We start from the raw sequence: 12,689 nt of genomic DNA, 5'->3' as shown, positions 1-12,689 counted from the left end.
ACCGTGAAAAAATCGTGTGCATGAGGCCTTGAAAAAAATGACTCTGACTCCCCATTGATGTGAATCAGATGATGTCCAGCTGATGTGCGGGAGTCCACCTTGTTTGTTTTCTCATTTTGGAAAGTGATGATTCTGTGCTTCCATAGAAGCCTCTGTATAAGGGGTTAATCTGCCAGTGCAAGGTGGAGGGGTAGGGAGGTGAGGGTGGGTTTTCTCCTGGCCATGAACGGAGGAGCAGTGGGTGGGATTCCCAGTGGTCAGTGCTGGGTTACTAGACACTAGCTCAGTGTAGCAGCTTGCAGGCGCAGACCCTGCACCTCTCCTCAGCATGGACCTGTTATTGAGCAGGGCTGTTCTTTATACATTTGGCTTTTTGCTGGTGGCTGTTCATGGGACCCATTACCGGATGTACGGATATCCTATGCATAACAGCTACGTCCTCCCTCCAATGGTCCACGGTAGCGCAGTGTTTCCGATACCCAGACCTGGAATATTAGCCAGCCCTCCCCACCCTGCAAAAGTGCGCCCCAAGCCTGACACCAGGACCCTTCAAGTGAACCGGCCAACAGGTAGGAGCTTCACTGTATCACTAGGAATCTCGTTTTAACCAAGTAGATGCAATTATGTTTCCAAGTAGTTATTATTTTCTGCACTTATCTAGCGCTGAGATATTCTGCAACGCCTTACAGACGTTAGCATCACTCGCTGTCCCCAATGGGGCTCACAATCTAAGTTCCCTATCAGTTTGTCTTTGGAGCGTGGGAGGAAACACGAGGAGAACATACAAACTCCATTCAGATGTTGTCCTTGGTTGGATTCATACCTGGGACCCCAGCGCTGTAAGGCACCAGTGCTAACCACTGACCCACCGTGCTGTCATAGAGAGATACAATTATGTGTCTATGTATTCATTTCATTAGAGATGAACACATTTGAAACGCGTTTTGCTGTCTTGCCAAACAGCTCACGGTTGACAAGCAACTGGCAAATCGTTTTGTCGTGCTTTAGATCTACAAATTGAATAGAAAGAAAGGTGAATCATTTCACCTGTTCAGCTCTAATGGGCATTTGCTCACTTTTATTACCTATGATACACACATTACATTATTTTTAGATGCATATAGTATATTTTATTTATTATTTATTTTGATCAATATATATATATATATATAATTTTTATTTTTAGATAGATAATGAGATAGAAGATAGATAGATATAGATACTGTACTGTAGATAGATAGAGTTTATTGAAAACTTATACAAGTACCTGTATAACTGTCCTGAGACAAGAATAAAAAAAGGAAATATTAGCTCTGACTAGATGAACTATGTTTTTTTTTTTCTGTGATCACTCTATGTTTCTATTACAGCTTACACCCCTCTCTCTTCATAATCAGAGGCATACATAGATATCATAGTGCTGATCGCTCCCCTCCCCGTGAATATATATACTATATATATATATATATATATACAGTGGGGGAAATAATTATTTGACCCCTCACTGATTTTGTAAGTTTGTCCAATGACAAAGAAATGAAAAGTCTCAGAACAGTATCATTTCAATGGTAGGTTTATTGTAACAGTGGCAGATAGCACATCAAAAGGAAAATCGAAAAAATAACTTTAAATAAAAGATAGCAACTGATTTGCATTTCATTGAGTGAAATAAGTATTTGAACCCCTACCAACCATTAAGAGTTCTGGCTCCCACAGAGTGGTTAGACACTTCTACTCAATTAGTCACCCTCATTAAGGACACCTGTCTTAACTAGTCACCTCTATAAAAGACACCTGTCCACAGAATCAATCAATCAAGCAGACTCCAAACTCTCCAACATGGGAAAGACCAAAGAGCTGTCCAAGGATGTCAGAGACAAAATTGTAGACCTGCACAAGGCTGGAATGGGCTACAAAACCATTAGCAAGAAGCTGGGAGAGAAGGTGACAACTGTTGGTGCGATTGTTCGAAAATGGAAGGAGCACAAAATGACCATCAATCGACCTCGCTCTGGGGCTCCACGCAAGATCTCACCTCGTGGGGTGTCAATGGTTCTGAGAAAGGTGAAAAAGCATCCTAGAACTACACGGGAGGAGTTAGTTAATGACCTCAAATTAGCAGGGACCACAGTCACCAAGAAAACCATTGGAAACACATTACACCGCAATGGATTAAAATCCTGCAGGGCTCGCAAGGTCCCCCTGCTCAGGAAGGCACATGTGCAGGCCCGTCTGAAGTTTGCCAATGAACACCTGAATGATTCAGAGAGTGACTGGGAGAAGGTGCTGTGGTCTGATGAGACCAAAATAGAGCTCTTTGGCATTAACTCAACTCGCTGTGTTTGGAGGAAGAAAAATGCTGCCTATGACCCCCAAAACACCGTCCCCACCGTCAAGCATGGGGGTGGAAACATTTTGCTTTGGGGGTGTTTTTCTGCTAAGGGCACAGGACAACTTATTCGCATAAACGGGAAAATGGACGGAGCCATGTATCGTGAAATCCTGAGCGACAACCTCCTTCCCTCTGCCAGGAAACTGAAAATGGGTCGTGGATGGGTGTTCCAGCACGACCCATGACCCAAAACATACAGCAAAGGCAACAAAGGAGTGGCTCAAGAAGAAGCACATTAAGGTCATGGAGTGGCCTAGTCAGTCTCCGGACCTTAATCCAATCGAAAACCTATGGAGGGAGCTCAAGCTCAGAGTTGCACAGAGACAGCCTCGAAACCTTAGGGATTTAGAGATGATCTGCAAAGAGGAGTGGACCAACTTCCTCCTAAAATGTGCGCAAACTTGGTCATCAATTACAAGAAACGTTTGACCTCTGTGCTTGCAAACAAGGGTTTTTCCACCAAGTATTAAGTCTTTTTTTGTTAGAGGGTTTCAAATACTTATTTCACTCATGAAATGCAAATCAGTTGCTATCTTTATTTAAAGTTATTTTTTCGATTTTCCTTTTGATGTGCTATCTGCCACTGTTACAATAAACCTACCATTGAAATGATACTGTTCTGAGACTTTTCATTTCTTTGTCATTGGACAAACTTACAAAATCAGTGAGGGGTCAAATAATTATTTCCCCCACTGTATATACACTGCTCAAAAAAATAAAGGGAACACAAAAATAACACATCCTAGATCTGAGTTAATTAAATATTCTTCTGAAATACTTTGTTCTTTACATAGTTAAATGTGCTGACAACAAAATCACACAAAAATAAAAAAATGGGAATCAAATTTTTCAACCCATGGAGGTCTGGATTTGGAGTCACCCTCAAAATTAAAGTGGAAAAACACACTACAGGCTGATCCAACTTTGATGTAATGTCCTTAAAACAAGTCAAAATGAGGCTCAGTAGTGTGTGTGGCCTCCACGTGCCTGTATGACCTCCCTACAACGCCTGTGCATGCTCCTGATGAGGTGGCGGATGGTCTCCTGAGGGATCTCCTCCCAGACCTGGACTAAAGCATCTGCCAACTCCTGGACAGTCTGTGGTGCAACGTGACGTTGGTGGATAGAGCGAGACATGATGTCCCAGATGTGCTCAATTGGATTCAGGTCTGGGGGAACAGGCGGTCCAGTCCATAGCATCAATGCCTTCGTCTTGCAGGAACTGCTGACACACTCCAGCCACATGAGGTCTAGCATTGTCTTGCATTAGGAGGAACCCAGGGCCAACCGCACCAGCATATGGTCTCACAAGGGGTCTGAGGATCTCATCTCGGTACCTAATGGCAGTCAGGCTACCTCTGGCGAGCACATGGAGGGCTGTGCGGCCCTCCAAAGAAATGCCACCCCACACCATTACTGACCCAATGCCAAACCGGTCATTCTGGAGGATGTTGCAGGCAGCAGAACGTTCTCCACGGTATCTCCAGACTCTGTCACGTCTGTCACATGTGCTCAGTGTGAACCTGCTTTCATCTGTGAAGAGCACAGGCCGCCAGTGGCGAATTTGCCAATCTTGGTGTTCTCTGGCAAATGCCAAACGTCCTGCACGGTGTTGGGCTGTAAGCACAACCCCCACCTGTGCACGTCGGGCCCTCATATCACCCTCATGGAGTCTGTTTCTGCCCGTTTGAGCAGACACATGCACATTTGTGGCCTGCTGGAGGTCATTTTGCAGGGCTCTGGCAGTGCTTTTTCTGTTCCTCCTTGCACAAAGGCGGAGGTAGCGGTCCTGCTGCTGGGTTGTTGCCCTCCTACGGCCTCCTCCACGTCTCCTGATGTACTGGCCTGTCTCCTGGTAGCGCCTCCATGCTCTGGACACTACGCTGACATACACAGCAAACCTTCTTGCCACAGGTCGCATTGATGTGCCATCCTGGATAAGCTGCACTACCTGAGCCACTTGTGTGGGTTGTAGACTCCATCATATGCTACCACTAGAGTGAAAGCACCGCCAGCATTCAAAAGTGACCAAAACATCAGCCAGGAAGCATAGGAACTGAGAAGTGGAATGTGGTCACCACCTGCAGAACCACTCCTTTATTGGAGGTGTCTTGCTAATTGCCTATAATTTCCACCTGTTGTCTATCCCATTTGCACAACAGCATGTGAAATTGATTGTCACTCGGTGTTGCTTCCTAAGTGGAGAGTTTGATTTCACAGAAGTGTGATTGACTTGGAGTTACATTGTGTTATTTAAGTGTTCCCTTTATTTTTTTGAGCAGTGTATATATATACAGTCAGGTCCATAAATATTGGGATATCGACACAATTCTAAAATTTTGGGCTCTATACACCACCACAATGGATTTGAAATGAAACGAACAAGATGTGCTTGAACTGCAGACTGTCAGCTTTAATTTGAGGGTATTTACATCCAAATCAACAGTTTGCATATGTGCCTCCCACTTGTTAAGGAACCAAAAGTAATTGGACAGAATAATAATCATAAATCAAACTTTCACTTTTTAATACTTGGCAGTCAATTACAGCCTGAAGTCTGGAACGCATAGACATCACCAGATGCTGGGTTTCATCCCTGGTGATGCTCTGCCAGGCCTCTACTGCAACTGTCTTCAGTTCCTGCTTGTTCTTGGGGCATTTTCCCTTCAGTTTTGTCTTCAGCAAGTGAAATGCATGCTCAATCGGATTCAGGACAGGTGATTGACTTGGCCATTGCATAACATTCCACTTCTTTCCCTTAAAAAACTCTTTGGTTGCTTTTGCAGTATGCTTTGGGTCATTGTCCATCTGCACTGTGTAGCGCCGTCCAATGAGTTCTGAACCATTTGGCTGAATATGAGCAGATAATATTGCCCGAAACACTTCAGAATTCATCCTGCTGCTTTTGTCAGCAGTCACATCATCAATAAATACAAGAGAACCAGTTCCATTGGCAGCCATACATGCCCACGCCATGACACTACCACCACCATGCTTCACTGATGAGGTGGTATGCTTAGGATCATGAGCAGTTCCTTTCCTTCTCCATACTCTTCTCTTCCCATCACTCTGGTACAAGTTGATCTTGGTCTCATCTGTCCATAGGATGTTGTTCCAGAATTGTGAAGGCTTTTTTAGATGTCGTTTGGCAAACTCTAATCTGACCTTCCTGTTTTTGATGGTGAGCCTCAAAAACAGGAAGGTCAGATTAGAGTTTGCCAAACGACATCTAAAAAAGCCTTCACAATTCTGGAACAACATCCTATGGACAGATGAGACCAAGATCAACTTGTAGCAGAGTTTACATCTTGTGGTGAACCCTCTGTATTCACTCTGGTGAAGTCTTCTCTTGATTGTTGACTTTGACACACATACACCTACCTCCTGGAGAGTGTTCTTGATCTGGCCAACTGTTGTGAAGGGGGTTTTCTTCACCATGGAAAGAATTCTTCGGTCATCCACCAAAGTTGTTTTCCGTGGTCTTCCAGGTCTTTTGGTGTTGCTGAGCTCACCAGTGCATTCCTTCTTTTTAAGAATGTTCCAAACAGTTGTTTTGGCCACGCCTAATGTTTTTGCTATCTCTCTGATGGATTTGTTTTGTTTTTTCAGCCTAATGATGGCTTTCTTCACTGATAGTGACAGCTCTTTGGATCTCAACTTGAGAGTTGACAGCAACAGATTCCAAATGCAAATAGCACACTTGAAATGACCTCTGGACCTTTTATCTGCTCATTGTTATTGGGATAATGAGGGAATAACACACCTGGCCATGGAACAGCTGAGAAGACAACTGTCCCATTACTTTTGGTCCCTTAACAAGTGGGAGGCACATATGCAAACTTGTAATTCCTACACCGTTCACCTGATTTGGATGCAAATACCCTCAAATTAAAGCTGACAGTCTGCAGTTAAAGCACATCTTGAATAAATATGTAGAGAGGGCTCACCTGTATAATCAAGAGTGGAAAAGGGTGCACCTACCAAGAGGATTCACCCAATCCTCTAAAAGTAATGGTAGAATCAAGGAGAAAAAATGGTAGGGCACACCAATATTAGGTACCACACGGATGATTGATAGACCAATATTTTATTTTATTAGTGATATACTCTTAAATAATCATTCAATAACCATTCATAAAAATGTCATAAAAATTCATAAAAGATTCAAAAAAATACACTCTTAAAAATACAATATACACATAGTAAATAGTAAAACTATCATAAATAGATCTGCAATAATATATAAAAATGTATGCAGTATTGTATAGATAGCTTCTACACTTTATGCCTCAAAATTTCGATGGTTCTACTAAATATATACCAAGATGCGTTAAGGAGGTGAATACTGTCCTTCCAAATGGGTTAAATAACCCGATCGATGCTCCAATACATGAAGTGAGGAGTAAGTTCGTTATTTGAATAGAGTCTTTTTAAATAGTCACCAATGTCTTTGCGACTGTTGCGACTCAATAGTCGCTATCCGTATTAGAGTGTTACACTGTTGCTGCCTGTTAATAAAGAAGAGCCGAAGCTATTTGTACTCACAGTTTATGATGCAGTGATGTCGGCTTTTGCTGCGTCACAGGTGGCGTCCCACGTGTGGTAAGCAGTTATTACACAGGTACCAGCATGTAAAGATGATGCGACTTTCAGGATCCTCGGTGTTCTTATATGCCCGTGCTGTGTTGGAGATCAGTCGGTTATTCAGCAGGAGTGGACTTAGCCACCGGGCCGACTCTCCAGACGAACAGGTATCCGGCTTGTCTTTGCTTATTCACAATGGAAAATCACCGATCCTTTGCTTCTTTATTTTCTTTTTCTTTGAGCGCTTTCGGTCCTCCGGTGCTGTACTTTATTCCATGGGATAGTTACCAAACGCGTTTCGGAGTTGGCTACGACTCCTTCATCAGTGGCTAAAATCTCCATGGAAATGACTAACTTTTATATACCTGAACCAGGTGCGGATTAAATTAATCAGCTTTGAATCGGAAGTGACATACATTCCTTCTCAGGTCTAAAGTGCAGATATATCCCTTACTAATTCAATATAAAAATAAATTAAATATATAGACTAAGTATATCACTTTCACACTACAAATTATAATAGTACAAGTTTAAAAGATTCACATATGTCTATATAAACACAGATACGCCACTGATGAAGGAGTCGTAGCCAACTCCGAAACGCGTTTGGTAACTATCCCATGGAATAAAGTACAGCACCGGAGGACCGAAAGCGCTCAAAGAAAAAGAAAATAAAGAAGCAAAGGATCGGTGATTTTCCATTGTGAATAAGCAAAGACAAGCCGGATACCTGCTCGTCTGGAGAGTCGGCCCTGTGGCTAAGTCCACTCCTGCTGAATAACCGACTGATCTCCAACACAGCACGGGCATATAAGAACACCGAGGATCCTGAAAGTCGCATCATTTTTACATGCTGGTACCTGTGTAATAACTGCTTACCACACGTGGGACGCCACCTGTGACGCAGCAAAAGCCGACATCACTGCATCATAAACTGTGAGTACAAATAGCTTCGGCTCTTCTTTATTAACAGGCAGCAACAGTGTAACACTCTAATACGGATAGCGACTATTGAGTCGCAACAGTCGCAAAGACATTGGTGACTATTTAAAAAGACTCTATTCAAATAACGAACTTACTCCTCACTTCATGTATTGGAGCATCGATCGGGTTATTTAACCCATTTGGAAGGACAGCATTCACCTCCTTAACGCATCTTGGTATATATTTAGTAGAACCATCGAAATTTTGAGGCATAAAGTGTAGAAGCTATCTATACAATACTGCATACATTTTTATATATTATTGCAGATCTATTTATGATAGTTTTACTATTTACTATGTGTATATTGTATTTTTAAGAGTGTATTTTTTTGAATCTTTTATGAATTTTTATGACATTTTTATGAATGGTTATTGAATGATTATTTAAGAGTATATCACTAATAAAATAAAATATTGGTCTATCAATCATCCGTGTGGTACCTAATATTGGTGTGCCCTACCATTTTTTCTCCTTAAAGCACATCTTGTTCGTTTCATTTCAAATCCATTGTGGTGGTGTATAGAGACAAAAATGTTAGAATTGTGTCGATGTCCCAATATTTATGGACCTGACTGTATATATATGTATATTCTAACTGGGCAACTGGCATAAATACAGTGATAACTCTTCCCCCATACTGTTTTAAATCCTATGCTACCCTTCATGTATGGTAGTGTATTATAAAACTGTCTGCCTGCAGCCACCACTAGAGGGAGCTCAGTGAATACAAATTTATACATGAAGATACATAATACATGAAGAACTCGGGTCAGCTAATAACAGCTGTTTATCATGACTACCTAACACACGCATGCTTTCTCAACCAAGCATGCATGTGTTCTGAATGGTGAGAGGGAAATGAGCCACTGCCAGAAACCTCTGGCTGCGACTCACCATATTGAAATCCTTATCACCCCCGATGCCTGCTGCTCGGAGGCTCCCGTAAACATTAGATAGTCGGGAAGCCAATCGCTTAACTGTATTATATTTGATAAGTAAGAGGAATGACCTCCCTCCACTATCATGTTAACCTGGTCAAATTCAAACCCATAGCCTTAAAGGGGTTGTCTGGTTTTAGCAACCTTTTTTGTGAGAAGGTGCCCCTGATGATAAGCAAATCATAGAGTGTCCTGCGTCTTCGACCCCTATCAATTAGTTGTAATCTGTAAAGGAAGCTAGCAACAAGTGATCAATCACCCTACAGTGCCTCCACAGGGGAAATGAATTATTACACAGTTCCCAATGGTTGTCTATGTAATCCATGGACTTGCTGAGTCCTCCAGAGTGAGAAACTCTCTGTAGCTATTGTCCTTCCTATTATCCTGAATGAGAGATCCACCACCTTTGTTAAAGGGGTTATATATAATATATATATATATATATTCTATTACGTTCTGTCAGTAAGTATTGAACATTCACAGGCTATGATATGTAGGATAATCTCAATGTTAGTGTAAGGCAACGTCTCAAACATAAGATGTTAGAAGAAGTGAAAGCAAAGGAGAACGCATTTAATGTCTGAGCAAACATAGACAGTACAAGTCCAGGATGGCCAAGTTTCCTTCATAAGGCAAATATTTACATTGAGCTCAGGAGGCAAACAGTCCTGATTAATAGAGGAGCTGTGAGGAACACCATGTGGATAATGGAGCTCCCAGAGGTCCTTCCAATGTGCACCTTATGTGGAAGCACACGAGTGCTGGCTGCCAGCTTCACTGTTCTGCTTCCAGCCATATAGGCATCCTGATAATCTATATATTATCACGTGAAGCCTCTACTTATTCTGTGTGATTCCATGAACTTGGATCTGTGTTTATATCATTTTTGTGGTTTAGCTTAGGAGGGACTGGTGGGTCATTTCCTCAGGCCAGGGCAGCGCCAACAAGCCCTTCTGCTTTGTTTAAAAACAGGGCCATGGTGGCAAAGGAAAGTCTAGCTCAGGTTGTCTCTTAAATCAATGTTCCTGTAAACCTCTGTAGCGAGGGAGCAGGGTAGTAAGGTCCTGGGTGCTCAGCCCTGTAAGTGGGTTAATGCCGGACCACATTAAATAAATATTAACTACAGAGCCCTAAGAATTAGCTATAATGCAGAAACATATACACGGCCAAAAATCATCCAGGCAAATATATTTAACAGCATCCAGATCTAGCAAAGTTATGGTCGACATCCCTGAAGGCCGTGGGCAGTGGAAGGGTTCAAGTCTGTATCCCTGGTGGTCTAGGGCAGTGTTTCCCAACCAGTGTGCCTCCAGCTGTTGCAAAACTACGACTCCCAGCATGCCCGGACAGCCTTTGGCTGTGCGGGCATGCTGGGAGTTGTAGTTTTGCAACAGCTGGAGGCACACTGGTTGGGAAACACTGGTCTAGGGTAGTGAAGTAGTTAATATAAGGATCCCTCATAGTCTATGGCAGTGAAATGATTAATATAAGGGTCTCTGGTGGTCTAGGGCAGCCAAATGGTTAAATTTAAACATCCTGGTTAAGGGCATGGGAAGGGTTACTGCTGCATACCTCAGTTCCAGTGATTACTCATCTCCCCAGGCTCCATCATTGTGAAGATGTAACAAGAGGCTAAAAATGGATGGTTCAGGTTCCTGCATCCATCACAGACTTGAGTACAGGCAGGGGATAGAGAGGACCATGCAGCTGTGACTATATGATTGCACAGTTCTCTCTAAGATCAGAAACAGTGTTTAAAGGGGTTTTCTGAGATTTTTTAACTGATGATCTATCCTCTGTATAGGTCATCAGTATCTGATCGGTGGGGATCTGACTCCCAGGATACCTGCCGATCGACTGTTTGAGAAGGCATCGGCACTAGCAGTAGTGCTGCAACCTTCTCTCAGCTCACCAAGCACAGCGCCGTACATTGTACAGCAGCTGTGCTTGGGAGCATCGTGTCTTCTCAAACAGCTGATCGGCAGGGGTCCTGGGTGTCGGACCAAAACCAATCAGATACTGATGACCTATCCAGAAGATAGATTATCTCGAAAACCCCTTTAAGGACCACTATGCCCCATCATAAAATGAACTGTGCAAAACTGCTGATAGCACTAGACAGGGGCTGGGGAGAGCAGAATAAACTTAACTTTTGTGGAGCTTTTATTATCAGGAGTAGTGTGACTATGAACTTTTATTCTGCCAGGTTTTCTCCTGCAAGTGCCCAGCAGGCAAAAACTTCACTGTATTGAGCTGCTCACAGCCCACCTTTGCTCTGAGTAACAGCTGTAGTGGACTACTAGTTGGTTGCTACAGCTGTCTCTCATAGCCGAGAGAAGGACTGTGAAACAGCTCAATGCAGGTGGTAGAGAGCACTTGCAGGAGCAGAATCTAGCAGAATAAAACTTCATATCCACATTTCCTCTCATAATAAAAGCTCCACAAAAATATGTTTGACCTGCTCTCCCCAGACCCTACCTAGTGATGTCAGCAGTTGTATATGGTCAAATGTCTTGACAGGCTACCTTTACAGGGACACTCTCTCTTAAAATGTACTACTTTGGTTGGTGATGGGGACCAAACACGCCCATTGAAGTCTATGAGTCAGTGAAAATCAAGGATGGCATCTTTGGTGCGTCTGTTTTTGACGGAAAACAGATAGTAAATGCTCTTGAAATTCATTTTAAGTTGAGCAATGTCCGTGGATTACGGATGACACGTGAAGGGTAAAAATGGACACACAGACCTTCCACGGATCCTTCACGGACATCTTCACGGATTAAATAAAGACGCTTTTTTCACGTACATAATACTGACACGGAAATATGAACATTGCCATACCGTGGTGCAAAATATAAGTGTACATTAAGTTAGCCAGGAGGTGGCTCCGTCTACCGAGTTGCGTCAAATCATACAGTATGCACCATTGTGATAAATTTGGCACAGTTTCTGCCTGTCTGGTCTAGTTTTATTTGTCTAATTGCAGGACTGCATTAATAAATCCGCCCCAATGTCTATAAATGTAGCTGCATCTAAAATATAACTTCTCGGCTCCTATCTTTACAGACAATGCCTGTAAGAGCCGCCCCATGGATCTGGTGTTTATAATTGACAGTTCCCGCAGTGTCCGCCCTCAGGAGTTTGAGAAAGTCAAGATCTTCCTTTCACATATGATTGACACATTAGATATCGGTGAGCGTGCAACTCGTGTAGCCGTGGTGAACTATGCCAGCACGGTGAAGACAGAATTCTTCCTTAAGACCTACTTTAACAAGCCTGAAATGAAAAAGGCCATCTCTTTGATTAAACCGCTGTCCACTGGCACCATGACTGGGCTCGCCATACAGACAGCCCTAGATGAAGCATTTACAGAGGAATCAGGAGCTCGCCATGTGTCCTTCAACATACCTAAAGTGGCCATCATTGTGACAGATGGCAGGCCCCAAGACAGGGTACAAGATGTAGCTGCCAAGACTCGGGCTGCTGGTATAGAGATCTATGCGGTGGGAGTAGATAGGGCCGATATACAGTCTCTTAAGCTGATGGCCAGTGATCCATTAGATGATCATGTTTTTTATGTGGAAACGTATGGAGTCATTGAGAAGCTCACCTCAAAGTTTGAGGAGTCTCTTTGTGGTAAGTAATCTTCCACTTCCAAAATCAGTGATTCATGAAATTGCACAGAATTTTTTTTTTTTATTACGTCTTGGAAGATATCATGTTGAGACCCTTAGGGTGTTCATACATGAAGAGATGTGTGCCTCACATCCAAGAACCGTGTGGAAAAATG

At 42.8% G+C, this 12,689-nt stretch overlaps 1 protein-coding gene across 1 annotated transcript in view; it reads left to right on the top strand.

Annotated features, from left to right (window-relative positions):
• The first annotated feature begins 328 nt into the window (after window positions 1-328).
• MATN3 (matrilin 3) overlaps window positions 329-12,689 on the top strand; it is a 31,102-nt gene continuing 18,741 nt past the window's right edge. Inside the window, exons 1-2 of the mRNA XM_040429867.1 lie at window positions 329-569; window positions 11,966-12,535. Of these exons, the coding sequence (XP_040285801.1) occupies window positions 329-569; window positions 11,966-12,535 (811 nt within the window). The remainder of the gene's footprint in view (window positions 570-11,965; window positions 12,536-12,689) is intronic.

This window comes from Bufo bufo, chromosome 4 (genome assembly GCF_905171765.1).
Source record: "Bufo bufo chromosome 4, aBufBuf1.1, whole genome shotgun sequence".
In the NCBI taxonomy this organism is placed as follows: domain Eukaryota; kingdom Metazoa; phylum Chordata; class Amphibia; order Anura; family Bufonidae; genus Bufo; species Bufo bufo.
The sequence above is the reverse complement of the archived record's forward strand: the minus strand, read 5'-3'. Positions and strand labels throughout refer to the sequence as shown.